At 29.6% G+C, this 16,021-nt stretch overlaps 1 protein-coding gene across 1 annotated transcript; it reads left to right on the forward strand.

The window, feature by feature from the left end:
- The first annotated feature begins 329 nt into the window (after positions 1-329).
- On the forward strand, positions 330-2,715 carry LOC119688398 (gastrula zinc finger protein XlCGF26.1-like). The gene is made up of 4 exons (XM_038103077.1): positions 330-353; positions 1,910-2,377; positions 2,441-2,626; positions 2,686-2,715. Exons 1-4 carry the CDS (start codon positions 330-332, stop codon positions 2,713-2,715), a joined length of 708 nt encoding a protein of 235 aa, XP_037959005.1.
- The last annotated feature ends 13,306 nt before the right edge of the window (positions 2,716-16,021 follow it).

The raw sequence follows: 16,021 nt of genomic DNA on the forward strand, positions 1-16,021 counted from the left end.
GTGGTGACAAGTTCCCAACCTGTTTAAAATCTAATCTTTCGGTACTTATCAACTGCCTATCCACTTATAATGGAATAAGGCAACATCTCTGCAAAGGACATAATGAAACTCCTACTCGTCTATGAAAGTAAAGTGGGTATGCAGTGCGTTGTGACAAGTTCCCAACCAGTTTAAAATCTAAACTAATCTAAGGCAATATAGGGTTTTGCAAAAGTAACAATAAGAACTGACGACTTCGCTGACGGTCGGAGCTTTGTCTCCTACTAGTGGTAGTTGCTTTGGACAATAAAAGTCCCTCACTGACTAAAGTATGATATATACGATATAACATGTATGCAGTACTGCTTTCTGAAGTAAGTTTCTGTGTTAATGTTTGAATAAGTCACAATATTTGTAACCTGGATCTTGATTAAACCAACTCTTCCAGCCTTATATGGGCAAAATGTATATTGTTTACGTATTTATATTTAATTTACACATATCTAATATGAGAACATATAAATTTACATAAGTCGTTACATACTGTCGTAAGTCATAGTGTAAATACATACACTTATATGATATATTCAATTCGATCAGAGTTCATGGGTTATTTTTGAAACATTGCTTAATGCTTAACATTATATACGGGATGATTTCTTAATTCCTCACGCCAAATATGTACATCATACACTATTCTGCTCCCAACTCATGCCTTAGAAAGTTTTTAACTTCTTTGAACCGAGGAGCCTCCTATTTTCCATATTTCGATACGAACGTTTCTCACAAAACAGCTTTACAAAAATTATATAGTTTCTGATCGAGGTTCTTTCGAAACAAAAGGCAGAAGACTTTACGTCTCAGAATTAATAATTGTAGCATTAATCCACATACCTTCGACCTACTGCAAAAGATACTAGTTGTATAAATTGTTATAAACCTTGCTCCCAATTGCTTCTCTACTTCAATTATTGCATAAAAGCACATTCAGGGGCCTTCGATATTATTTCTGCTATAATAATAGGGAACCATTCCACTTCCACATGATATGTTAGTGCGTGCAAGAGTTCACTGTTGAACGTATTATGAGTTCATGAGTTTCAACCAGCTTATCATTGTTTTTCCACGTAATTTTCAATAGACTTGGCTCATTAATATCGTGATCTTGAGCCACCTTATAAACACATAAAGCACACGCACCACTAGTATGGAATCCTTCAAGCAGACGAAATCGGGGGCTGCCCAGAATGGCATAAAAAAGAGCAAAGAAATCGTTTAGCGAATTGAGACCAACAGTGCGAAGCAGAAACAATATGCGTCACATTGTCGATAGACATCTACAAATTACATTTAAACCTGCATTTGTTTCAACGAACATGTACTAATAATTCTTTTTTTTGCGAAGGCAGAGAGGGTTTTATGCCTACTGATTGACCACAATTCGGCCACTTGAAAATTGAGGGCCCGACTCGCACGGACTAAATCATCCCCCTCGTTCCTAGAGACCTTGTTCTACCCCGAAACTACATAAGTATTACTTCGAGGTAGGGTCGCTATTAGTCATTTAAGACTACCATCGGTGTGACCTGCGTTCGGGCCCAGCCATTGCTTCAGGTCATTTTTTCTGTCACCGTCGTTGGAAAGAAAATACCAACTTGCGCTGTTAGCGCTTCTATAAAAAACCGTTTAAGTGCGAAAGATGTGTCTTGGCTTTTACGACGAAGTGTAGACTTAACGTGAGAATTAAATACTGTGTTAATTGACTAAATTAAAATTAAATTTTTTTTATTTAGAGCCACATCGTCCGTTTTCACAGTGTGAATAAAAAAAGTTCTACTAGAACGTATCATTGCAAAACTTGTAACGAAAAGTTCGACTCTAATTGTGAAAAAAAATACACTATGAAACACCTGGTTCAAAATGCTATCAGCATACTACACCCAACTATCCTGAGACTGTGTCATCTGATTCAGTAGCTGATTTGTTTTTAGATTGTGCCAACTGTAATAAAAAGTTCTTGACACTTAAAGATTTGATGAAGCATCAGGAGATGCATGAAGCTCCAACATTTGAGTGCAAACATTGTACAGTATGCTTTACTAGCGAAACTGAGCTTTTGTACCATATGGTTAAAGTACACAAAGATGAGAACGATATTATTAATGAGGATCGATTGGGTTTTAATGTAAAAGACAACAACAATACTAGCATGGTGAAGCACGAATGCAGTATCTGCAGAAAATGTTTCACAAAGGGATCCTCTTTGAAATCACATATACGTTCTGCACATACAGATGAGAAACCGTTCAGTTGCTCTTATTGCTTCAAAAGTTTTAATCGCAAAAATATCCTCAATAGACATATAAGAACACACACAAAAACTAGGCCTGCTCTACATGTAAGTACGATTTAAGGGTCTTGAAAGTGCTTATATTGTATTTCAATTTCAATTTCGTTTCAGACTCATATAAATAGCTCACATGAGGATAATGTGGTTGAGACACTACTTTATTGCTCCCATTGCCAAGATATCTTCGGTAACGAAAAATATTTATTGGACCATACAGCAGCAAAACACAAAGGTGTCAAAGTTGATTATAAATGCGACACATGTGAAAAAGTATTCTCTGATTTAAAGGAGTATAAAGTACATATAGTGATGACCCATAATAATTCAAATTTAAGACTATTTAATATTTGTTACAGATTGTTAATATAAGAAATTTCGATCGATAAATTTCAGGAACGCTGTAGAAATAGTTATAATTGTGAGTGGTTAGCAATTATTATCAATAAGGAAATTGGATAAATTTTTATAGAATATATAGAATATATATAGAATTTATATATTTTTTAGAAAAATATTTTTCTGATTTGTTAGTTTGTTTGCATAAACCAATTTTACCAAATTTTAAACAAATATATATAGAAATATATACCCGATTTTGGTTGTCAAAAAATCTACAAGCAAAACAGAGACATTAATTTGCTTGAGAACAGGTGAATATACTAATAAGGATGTAGCCAAATGTATAACCACTACATCAGGGATTATCTATTAATCTAATCAAGAATATAAATACTACTCAGTCTATCTGCAAGTTTTATTAAAAACAATACCCAGTTTTATAAATGAATTATTAAATCTACCATGCTCTGCCAGGATTCCTATCATGATTCTTAAGTTGCATACAATTCTTAAATCAATTTCAGTTCAAAATCCCTAAAAGCGGTTTTGATTATGATAGCCCTAGTAGATTGTTCCAGTATAGCTTGTCCTATTTTTCAAGTTCATTCTGAATATGTTTTTAAATTACATTTTTCGTACCGCTTATTTTCTCTCTTTGGAAGTGCTCAAAGTACTATTTCGGCTACTAATATTGTGGCATTTATTAACTTAGATCCGTTTCTCAAATTGTCCGTTCCGTTAATTCCGTTAATTTGAGTTTGCTTATTCTTTCCTTATAAATACTAATTACTGTTTATAAAAAATAATACAAATACATTATGTTCCAGTTGTTGGCATTTTAAACAAAATTCTTAATTGGAACAATGTGAAGAGGATTAAAATAAAATACTTACTAAATTACTTAATATTTTCAAATACATATCAATATTATTACTTCAAGATTTGGTTTAGGACTTAAACTATATTTCTATCCTTAATAGCATCACTTCCAGTTATTATAGACTATTTTGGGTTTCCACTATTACTTGTAAAGGTAACCGCAGTTGCTTAACACGTAGCAAGTCCACCCCATGATTGTAAAGGAAATGAAGAGGAAAGAAAACTGGAAAAAAATTGAGATTAATTTTTAAATCCTTTATTCTCACTTACAAATCGATTATATTAAAGGGACAGTAGTCCATCGCAATCTATTATGCGTATCGTTAATTACGATAACAAACGAAATCTAAATAAATTAAATAGATACTTTCAGAACTGTAGTGTTGAAGATTATATGGTTTTATAAACAGTATCATCATCAACTAGGGTTGATATTATCTGATGTGGTAAATTCAGGGTGTCACCCATCCAGATTTACACAAAAGATTTCATCTTTTTAAAATAATTCAACAAAAGCAAAAAAAAATTATTTTGAGGTCAGAAGGCTTTTGTAGATATAACGTGATGTTATAGCTAAATTTTCTATATGAACACATTGAACTTCTATTGTTACCATATATTTATCAAACTTATTCTCCCATGATTAAAAAGACGCATAATGAACGTCTCCAACGTGTCATTAATAGACTTTTTATCGTAATACCAATATATTCATTTAAAACATCCAATCGATTAGTAGAATAAACAAATATTTTCTGGCAAGTGCCAATAAAGAATATATATACACCATTCTGCGAAAGAAAGTGTTGTCATGTGCAACCTATGTTCTATGTTTTCATTGTCTCACTGTACTTTCAAAATGGCCTAAACATTCCCATGGTTCACCGACATTATTGCAGCATTATTGCAGCGTTGAACTTGCACATTATTATGCCTATTTTGCAAGAGATCAAAGTTCTCTTTTATATATCTACTTACTACAGAAATGTGGCCAGTGCTTGAAATATCAGATATGCTTTCGAAAAGATCTCTTTAAATTTTATATTTTAGTCCGACACGCCTCTGATGGTAGATACTGTTTACATGAATAAACATATATGTAGTAAAATATATTAATTGATTACATTTAATTAATTGTATTCCATCAAAACATAACATCATATCCTCTCTCTATAAAAATAAAATAATTTTAATCATCGTGTGCTATTTTCTTTTTCTTACTTTACTTTCTTTCCTTTACTGATTTTATATGTATATAATCAGGTGGAGTTCCTTTGCCTGTATGAAACGTTTGATAGTCTGTGGCAGTTCGTTAGTTTTTAAAGGTGGTTTCCTACTCTCAATCTATCCAACTTGCGGTTAAGAAACAGAAAATTCAATACCATTATTTGGGTTTTATTTGGACATCAAAAGAGTCTGAATACCTTCGATTTGTCAGTTTTTTTTTTCCTCAAAACGAGAATTGGTGCTATGACATATCCGTTTTAAACCGATTAAAATCAAAAAGCATATATCATATGGTACATAGAACTGAGAAGTCTACTGGAAACCATTTGCGTATATAAAATATATATTTTGAAATCTTAAAACATCACATCTATGTGTTCCTTTAAACTCGACTAATAAATATTGATGTAATAAATATTCGCTAAATAGAAAGGCTAAAATCGATTAAAAAATATAATCGAATAAAAAATATATAGGGTTTTAGGGTCCCATTAGAATTGAACATTACTACTATAGAAAATTTTTTGTACTAATGATTGTGGACTAAAATAAGGTCAAAACGGCAGATTTCAAAAATCTTTACATTAAAAGAAAGTGATGATCTGAGTTATTATCTTAAGTCTGTTAAGGAAGGATAAGATTAAATAAGAGCATAATTTAGCTGTTGATACTCGTATGGGGAACAATCTAATATAGATATATTTATGAAAGAGGAGTGAATTTAATTGTTTGCATATACAAGGCATATATACATATGTATATGGCACATTTCCTCATTCGTTTTGATATATGTACATACATACATACATACGCATATGCAAGTTATAAACACTTTAAATTAAATAAAACATGCAAAGTGTTATCCTGTGAGACTTTTTACCTGGTGCAATACAAATGTTGGAAACAAGAATGTACATGCATAACAACCCGTGCATTCGCAGATGACAGAACAAATAGCTAAATTCGCTCTCCTGGGACTCTGTGTAAATGTCTGTATGTCAACGTACTTATGCAATGCATCCGAAGCGTTAATTCGTTGTTGAAGCTAGTCTTCATTCACTCTTCTCGTTAGTACAATTAAGATGAAAGTGTTCTTTAACTGTAAGAACTGCGCTATTCAATTTTTGTTCATATACTTAAGTGTCCCATTAATTTGTTGGTTAATTGCGACTCTAAAAACGCTTTGTTCATGTCGGCCACCACTCCGAAAAGGAGGCCCCATGAGTTGACTTACAAGTAATTTGTGATTTAAGATTACCACCGTCAATTATGAATTCCACATGCTACAGAGTTTTGCAAATATTGTGCCGAGTATACCAGTACTCGTACGAAGTATTCAACTATTTCAATTTTAAATATACTATTGAGAAGCTTTTAACTATTCTCAATTATATAAATAAATTATTACTAATATCTTAATACATGCACTTTACCATTGAATAGATAAGTCCAACCACTTAAGGTACTAGAGTCGAAATCCCAAACAAGCAAAAGCTACCGATACACACTTAAACTCTGAGGGAATAGAGTCATCTTCCTTGGACGAAGGAAGATGATATTATTGAATGTTGATTAATACATATACATATGTTTCAGGGAATGCTGAAATAAATGGGTCAGAAATTCTTAATATAGGTAAATGGTTTTGATTTTTCTATTTTTAAAGAAATAACTTGTAAATATCGAGTTCAGATTTAAAATTTTCTTATAAAAAAAATTTTTTTTTAAAACTAATTTTTTTCAAGCTTTACCTTTAAAATACAGAAAAAACTCACTAATTTATTAATAATTCATTTATATAGGCTGTTCACATTCTCTAAACAAAGTACTTACTGTCAACAAACATATCCCCTAAAAGTCTTCAGACCCACGACACTGCACACACACACATATATAAGTTCGAAGTTACTTACATAGTTTTATACAGTATTTTGAATGGTTAAAATTTAACAAATATATATTATATATAGCATGGAATATATAGTTTTAAATGATTAAACATTTTCCGATTAGAAAAGTGTTTGGTTTGACATTTGCTGGTAAAAACATAATAGAAAACGTCCACATTTTCCATGATTGGATCCAGTGATTCATGACAAAACAGGTTTGTAGAGGTTACTAAGTAAATAAATTCTCATTAGTTTCCTTAATTCGTTTTCAATACTAAAGGGAGTAGTTTATAGTCGATATAAATTCTTGAAGTGTGAAATCAATTACATTAAAAAGTACATCAGATTATAAGTTTTTGCAAAGGGTCTAACGCAGCTCTCTTTCTATTTCTGTTGCCTATATAAATACTTATAGGTAGTATACCTATATATTCCACTTTAAGTCCACATATATATTTCTCGTATTTCATTTTAATCAAGTAAAAGCAGTTGTTCCAAAGTTTTACAATGTGACCAAATAAAGTCAGATATACGTTGGAGTCTTCATTTATTTAAGACTGTTTTTTTCATATATCGCTCTACAATTACAGAGATATTGTTTCTAACAATCCAGGTATAATAAAATGTAAATATACTATACATCAGTATTAGTTGACATTCGAAATATCAGCTACATAATGTGATCATAGTAGATCGACCATACTATTTATAAACAATATACGGAAATAGCTATTAAGTAAATAAGGTCCAGTTTTTTTCATAATCTTTTTTTTGTTTGAACACTACAAGTAAAAGCCAATCGTTTCAAAAAGTCTAACCAAAACTTTATGAGACTACAAGTATAGAGACAGATATATAGAAAGACAGGCACAATATCATCGCCAAATCATTTATTGTCAAAGATATACTCGTACGATTTTTGTAATATTTAAAGTCTCCATTACTGCTATACAAATATATTGATCATTTAAATCAACTTTTTTGACATTTTGTGTTAACAACACAAAAATTTTTAAGAAAGATAAGCGAAAAAACGATATTTAGAAAGTGGTTAGTCATAATGGCACAATTTAAAAAATTGAAGAAAGAATATTCTTCGTCACTATGTCCGTACAAAGATTAAATCAAAATTAAAAAATATTGTCATCATTAAGCTTAATCTTCCAAAATCACATGTCTCCCAATCTCTCCGTCAAATTCTATCAAAAAGAGACGATCACATAATAAGTGATCGATATAAGGTACTGGCAATGGAAGAAAAGTATACATGAAAACGTATTGTGAAATGGTTTATACGTCATGTGTGAGTTCTCAGCTCTAGGCAGATATATAATAGGCATATTTAAAACTATTTGCAATGACAGTGCAATCTCTAACATATAATACTACATCATCACATAAAAAAAATCTGATTGATTGTCAATACAAGAAATGATTTCCACTTTCCAACAGTTGTCAGTTCTCAATTCGTGGAACACAATATGCAGAGAAGCAAACAATAGAGTGAGATTTAGAGGGATTCTTCAGGCCCTATCTTCCACTGGGAGAAGTGGAATGCAGTATGTAGGTAAGTAACAGCTCTCAATATATTCATTATGCACAGATATAAAATGACAGATATTCCTAAATGTATGCAACAAGTAATATTTCAAAAAAAAACACCCATTCGGAAATGGTAAATAACTTGTTTAATGTACTCATCAATTTTTATAAGGGGAACTCTGGCTCACTGTCTTGTTTCTGGTTATTTCAGTGATGACATCTATGGTGATAGTTGCTACTGGTTGGAGAGTCTTCACTGTTTTAAGTGCCATTTAAATGTAAATCCAAGGTGTGAATCAAAAAAAAGTTTCTTGAGTAGTCGCTGGTTGAGTACTTTTGCAATAAGCATTTCAATTCCCACATTCAGATGATTGACATGTGGCTCACTATGTCAACAAACTGATCGAAACTGGTGGAAGTAAATTTAAATATGACTAGATGTTATTCTAGTACATCTTACAAATTTAAAAAATACATACTAGTGCTGCATATGTTGCCATAGTTCTCCTAACCACTTTACATCTATTTAGCAGTACTTATTTATTTTCGTCTCAACAACAGCCAGAGAGCACTCTCAGGACTATACACTGATGCTTAAATTCTCCACACATAGTAATAACATACATATTATCTAGATCATCATCCAAATGCAAATTTTGAGGTTTTGAAAATTCAGGATTACTACATGGAGTTGTGTAGAATTCAAGGATTAAGAAACTGAAGAGGTTAGCTTCAGAGTTTGATAAGCCGTGAGATAAATTTCCGTCTAGAAAAAAATATTCAATTGGTGTTGTTAGTACTTGGTATTATTACTTCTGAAAACGTAATCTTATTATCTAATGTTTTATTATTATTTTTGATATGCTAATTGTTTATGTGATTTCTCTATTAGTTCATCATTTGTCACAGAATTAACTAACTTCTAGACTAACACAAATTATTTTCGATCACTTCCAGCAATATGTAATCCCGCTCACTATTCTATGGGTTTGGATAAAATCACTACCAATGGAAAAAAAATGGAATAAATTCGTCATATACATTAATGAATACTTATTATAACAAAGTCAACATAAAATCCTGATACAGACAAAACTTTCCTAAGCGTATGCTTATCAACGGTCAATTTTTATACGTCCACGAAGAATGTCCAGTCAAAAGGGGTTAAGTGGGTCCATATAATAAAAAATCAATTTGACTTTATCTACCCGAAAAGAGTGTATGTTAAAGGAGTTTTCACTGCATATCGCCAACGTGAGTGGAAAACTCCAAATGCATTCACCTATAAACTGTCATATATCTCTACTATCACTTATATACTGTTTGGCTGTGTAAAAAATTATGCTTTCCTAATGATTTATTTTAACTCGTCCGAAATTAAAATTTAAAATAATTGAAATAGTTTTTATCATCTTCTGCCATCATGTAGAATCATATCCTTCCTACCAACTATAACTTAAGGTCATATTGTAATATACCAACACAAAAGTTTTTTTTATATTACACATATGTCATTAAATATACAAAAATACAAACTAATATTTCACATTAATTATAAACAAATTATTTTTACATTGACATATAGTATGTACATATTTAATGAGCACCACTGATATTAATTCGAGCTTATTATGAGTTAATCTGACAAACGGTTTATTAATAGATTTTCCGTTTTCATTAAACAACCCATTGATCTCCAGGTTATTTATTTACTATTTACCGATGCAACGGTCTCCGCTACAAATGCTAAAAACGCTTTCATTCTAAAACTTTAGCAGGTCACATGATTCACAAGAAAACTTTTGAGTTACGGAAAGTTCATCGAAGAACTTTCATTAGAACACCATCCATGGACCGGACAGACGGACTGTCAATGCAAAAGTGTGTGAACTTTCTAATGCTCACACATGTATCTTTTTCAATTTATTATTTTTTTTCTAATTAATTACTTTTCATTATTACTATTAAATATTTTTTTTGTTTTGGTGAATTAGACATAAATCAATAAAAATAGAATTATTTACAATTACATATGATTTTGTATATACATATACATATGTATAGTATATGTAAATACTTTCTATAGAGTATGAAATGTAAAGATGGGCTGAAATATTAATTGACATTGCAGAATAAGTACATATCTATAGGAATCGTGACTATATAGTTTTTCGTCTACATTTAAACAATGAAATTTATAATTATATTTTTGGAACCTACATATATTACTTCTTCAACATACTAGACTTAGAGGACTTTCATAGTCCTCTATGTGACGGATTATTTATTCAGTTTATGAAACTAAGCTCAGTTTGCATCTACATATATAAGAGGTAAATATATAGTTATAATTATATATATATACATTTATATATACATAATATATATACATATTCATATAAAGTTTACATAAACGATCTATTATATAATCACATTCGTAGATGAACCTTATTTACAAAAAAAAATTGTCTTTACTGTTAGTTCGTCTTAAAGATTCTATCGATAGATCTTTATTTCATTAAATGTAGTATTTGAAACATCTAATAGACCCTTAATACTGAATAAAATGTTGTATTAAAGTACTATATAGGAATAGGACATACTTTATGCAAGTCGAATTCGTGCAATGCTTAGCAAGTCCTAAGATTGAACCCGTAAAGCAGTCGCCGGTCTGGCATTTCTTCAAGAACATGGCAAAGAATAATTAATGCCGAACTAACATCAGCGTGCTACTCATGGAATGACATCTGCACGGCAGCTCCAAAGAGAACACGGGTCAGAGGAATTGTTATGCTCTCCACTGAGAGTTAATGGAACAAAGAAGAAGAAAAAGACCACAGGAATGTACCAGTATATTTTTGAAAAAAAAACAACTACATATCAAAATCTTCAGAAGATTTTAATTTTTAATAAACTTGATGTTTGAAAATGTTAGTCTGTCGGTAAAGATGGCTGGTACTGAACTTGGAAACTTTCTTGTATTTATGCCGTATATACATATGTATGTATCATATATGCTCTACATGATAAATTTATATCAAATCTTTAATTTCTACATAAAATAAAAATAAAGTAATAATGGCTTTTTAATATTTGATATTTTTAATATTTAAACTACAGAACTCATATTAATTAGATATGATAATTAAAAAATAATCATTACTAACAAATATTTTTATAAATAATCCAAAAACCAAACTTTCGTATCATACCAGTAACCCCCATCATATGAATCCTTCTTATAAAAAAAACACACAAAATTATGAGTGGGGTCAAGACAATCAAAAAGCATTATTTTTTTATAGTTATGATATATATATCACATTTTTAAGACCATTTTAAAAAAATATTATAACAATTTTCATAAATAATATTTTCTTTGTCAGAGTCAAGCACCATTAATGGGAAGAGAGTTGAAGGAAATAGACTGATTATTCAACCTATTTTATATAACATCTTCAAGTCCATATCATACTTTCTGAGAAAAAGATGTTATTATTAATTGCTTAGTTTTAGTTAAAAAATATTGACATATTTCCTTATACTCTTATGATACCGTTAATCCATTCATTTAAACATTTGTCTTTTAATATACATATATAATATAGCTCTGACTCTTTTTGGCTTTTTCAGCCTGTAATAATACACCGTTATATTTCTCATTTTCCTTTTAGCTATCGTCTTCCAAATTTTAAAGATATGTTATGTTTCTACCAAACCCACATCATCTATTTTTTTTTACCACCAGTAATTCTGCAATTCTTCTGCAGTCATATTACTGAAATTTCATGCTCCTAGGTAAACTCGACAATAGAACCCATTTAAATAGCCGCCTTTTGCTTTTTCTTGCAAATAATCATCGTTTTCAGCTTCTAACAGATTAAGAATAAATTTTATTTAAAGAGTAAATACTTAACATTAGCCGTAATTTTTTTCTTTCAGTGTAGCAAAAAAATATTCGCAAAAAAACAAGTGAAGCAACAACAATGCTCTTAAAATCTTCAGAGTTAGGCTTTACTCTCTAAAAATCTTAAGTTTCAGTGCAACCAAATTCAAAAATCTGTCTATTGTGAATGTTCACTGGAAATATGTTGCAAAATTCCAACCATCCGTTAAAATCTTATGATGATTTCATTTACTAATAAATTCAAATATATAAATAAATTAATTAATTTAAATATATAAGATAAAAATGCTATTTAAATTTAATCTATTTAATGTTGTTTTTTTACAACTCTGAAAGAAATTACGGCTATTAGTATAAGAAAATATAATGTTACCCAAAATTTTATTAAATTTTTTATGCTTATATATAATACGCTTTACCATTATTATTTATATTGTTATCCAAAACAAAATCTCGACAACTACCGTATACAAATTATCCATAAGTTTTATAAGCTTCCTCACAACATTAAAACTGCTCAGCGAATCAACATCCAGCGACTTAGCTAGCTTCTTTATGTCATAAGAATTGAGGACGGTATATATTAGTTCCCGTAAATCCCATGCGGAGTAAAGGGCTACATCGACCATGAATCACAATGCTCCAGTAAAAAAGTTGTTTAAAGTGACACTATGAAGAGGAAGAGATAGAAAAATACTAGGAGGAGTTCAATGATTAAGTTGCGACTAGTGATGTCTCGACTTTCTAGACTACAGCATTCATGTCTGCTACAGAGGTACCCAGTAAAAATAATGTTTCAGATCGAATTTCGAACTTATTATGAGGACAAGATTATTATACATATGGAGATATTTCTCTTTAATTTTTAATGAACATATTTATTTATGATATATGTTCATTAAAAGTATTTAAAATATTTTTACACACATGGAAGGAAGAACATGACTAAATAGTATCCATCTATATAGTTAGCCAATGGAATATATAATTAAAAGTGTTAACCTACAGTTAACTGAGTATTTTTTATTTTCCATTTTATTTTAACCGTCAAATCAGTGGTTAAGTTAACTAACCGGAGAATTTTGTAATCGTACGATTTTCTTTGGTTAACCGAAGATTTTGAGGAACTTTACAGATTTTTATTATTTTACATAAATTTTTTGTTTTTATTTATCTCAACTATTAGAACAAAACAAAAAAATGTTAACAAGTTAGATATTTTAACAAAAATAACAGAACAACAAAAGATGAAATAAATGCTTGATTTGAAGTTAAATCATCGGTTAACTAATCAAAGGAAATAACTGTGATCGCATGCACTAACAATAACAAGAACCTCTTAACAAAACATTAATAAAAGCCTTTGGCTAACTAATTAGTTATATGAGCGAAGATAAGAAGACTGGTAGTTTAACTTGTGTTTCATTACGTATACACTTGCTTAATTAAGGTATTTTCTTAATAAATTTGACCATTACTTCACTACTTCATACCATTGCAATGTGGTAATACAGAAATAATACAGAAAGAGAAAGTTTGGTGTTCCAAAAAGAACAAACAAATATTTGTAAATACAAAGGGAACAAATATATAATGCCTATTCTCGAGTCGACGTTAATTTTATATTATATATTATTTAATTTAAATTAATTTTTTTAATATATTAATTTTAATAAATTTAATTCCTAATTGTTCACTCAAGGTAGTCTTGACCTACTGCAAAAGAAGTGTGGCAGTAACACCCAATGTTGTGGGTAACATCCATACTGCAAAAATGTACTGAACGAGGACAGGAAGGGTGCTTTTTAGTAATCAATAAGAAGAAATGTCAAAACAGCTTTTAAAATTAATTATCTATTAATTAAATGTCAAACGCTTACAAAATTCTGGTATCGAGTTCATTTAGTAATTAATTGCGTTCAGTTTATACGGACTAATACAATTGTTTTTTTGTTATTATAATACTATATATACAGCTTTTTTTCATCTTCTTTTTTTATTGGTTTACCTATGTATTATTGTCTGTTAAATAAATTGTTGTGGTGTAAACAGCAATTTTAATTGTGGAACAATGTTAAACAGTTAACCTAATAGCACATTTACACTGTCTAATTTAGACGGTTTTGCACATTATAACCACTAATGAAAATGATTTGCCATACCAAACTCGTTTATATAAATGCATTCATTATAAATAAATCAACTCATTTAAGGTGGAAATTGTCGAATGCAACCCTTAAAAATAAATTTCCCACAAGGAAAATTAATAAAAGTTGATTAATTGTCACATTTTCTTATGTGAAATGTGAATAAACAACAGCTGAGCTGTGAAAAAAGGCACTAAAGAAGTAAGTATTTATGAAAATCTTTGTTTTTATTAATTAAGTATGTAATTAATATATAAAATGTATATACATGATTTAACACATCAATTATATATATAATTTTTTTTGTGATATATTATTAGGTAGAGTAAAAATTTGTAAAAATCTGTCAGCTGCATAAATGAGCTTATTATAATATAAACGTCTACTCATTAATAGCCGAAATTTTTCTTTCCGAGTTGTAAAAAAACAGCATTAGGTCTGGTTGAAACAAATTGGCATCAATTTTAAAATATTTCAAATGCTTTTTTTTGACATATGTTTTTGTAGTGTTGTTTACAATATGATATATAAAAATTGTAAACACTAAAAACTAATTAATTTAAATAAAGAAAACAAAATGAATATTGAAGGGCAATGGCTAGCATTTTATTTGATTTTAACAAATGATTTGAATTTTGCAATATATTTTCTTTCAGTGAACATTCACAATAGACTGATTATTGAATTTGGCTCAATATTGAAAGGCAATGGTTAGCATTTTTATCTTATATATTTAAATTTATTTATTCATTTATGTATTTGAATTTATTAGTAAATGAAATGTTCATGTGATTTTAAGGGATGATGGGAATTTTGCAACATATTTCCATTGAACATTCACAATAGACAGATTTTTGTATTTGATTGCACTGAAACTTGAGACGTAATCTTTTTTGCGAATAAAACCTAACTCTGAAGATTTTAAGCGCATTGTCATTGCTTCACATGTTTTCTTTCGTAAGTTGCGAATATTTCTTTTATTTAAAAGAGAAAATTATGGCTAATATATATGAGTAAGTGTCTAAAAGAGACAGTGTGAATGTACTATAATTCTTAGGCTATAATTCTATAATTATTATAATTTTTAATATGCACATCTGAGGTCAGTTATTGCTTAGTCTGTTGAAGTGATAAACAATAATTCAGTCAAAGCGTTATGAAAAAACTTCATAGTTAATATGGAGTAAAAGTGCTTAAGTGCACTAATTCAACAAGCCTCAACATAATAATAAAAATTTACTAGAAAATTTACTATGGAAAACAATTTAAAATGTTAGAAAGAAAGTAAAAATATGCGAAAACTTTATTAATTTTAATATCTATTTAATATTACGTAGAATTAAAAATCAAAATTAAAACATTTAAATATTTTTTTTAAACATGTCAAATTTGTTTTAGGAATTTAAACAAATAACTAAAGTTGATTTATGTTTCAGCGCAGCGCACACAATTTAACGAATCTATGTTTTTTTACGATAAGTTTTGATTTATTCCTAAATTTATTAAACTCTAAATTTTATAAATTTGCTAATTGAGAAATTCAAAAATCATAAATCACGTATTATATTTTTAAAAACGTTTCTATATATGATAAAAGTGATAAAAGTGATAAAAGTGCAAATGACACTGTTGTGAAATATTCTTGACGTGTAAAAGAGTGTTCGGAAAGTATTTTGTTATCGAAAACTGAACGTACCCTTTCGCCATTTTTGTTTCGTTCAGTTTCGTCAAGTGAAGGTTCGGCTGGCGGTGAAATAATTCC

The sequence above is a fragment of the Teleopsis dalmanni genome, chromosome X (genome assembly GCF_002237135.1).
Source record: "Teleopsis dalmanni isolate 2A chromosome X, ASM223713v2, whole genome shotgun sequence".
NCBI classification, from domain to species: domain Eukaryota; kingdom Metazoa; phylum Arthropoda; class Insecta; order Diptera; family Diopsidae; genus Teleopsis; species Teleopsis dalmanni.

Excerpts from the sequence above, each read along its gene's own strand:
- LOC119688398 (XM_038103077.1), top strand. The coding sequence starts at position 330 with ATGTATGCAGTACTGCTTTCTGAA. Across the intron at positions 2,378-2,440 it reads AAACTAGGCCTGCTCTACAT|ACTCATATAAATAGCTCACA; the intron begins GTAAGTACGATT and ends ATTTCGTTTCAG. Across the intron at positions 2,627-2,685 it reads CTGATTTAAAGGAGTATAAA|ATTGTTAATATAAGAAATTT; the intron begins GTACATATAGTG and ends TATTTGTTACAG.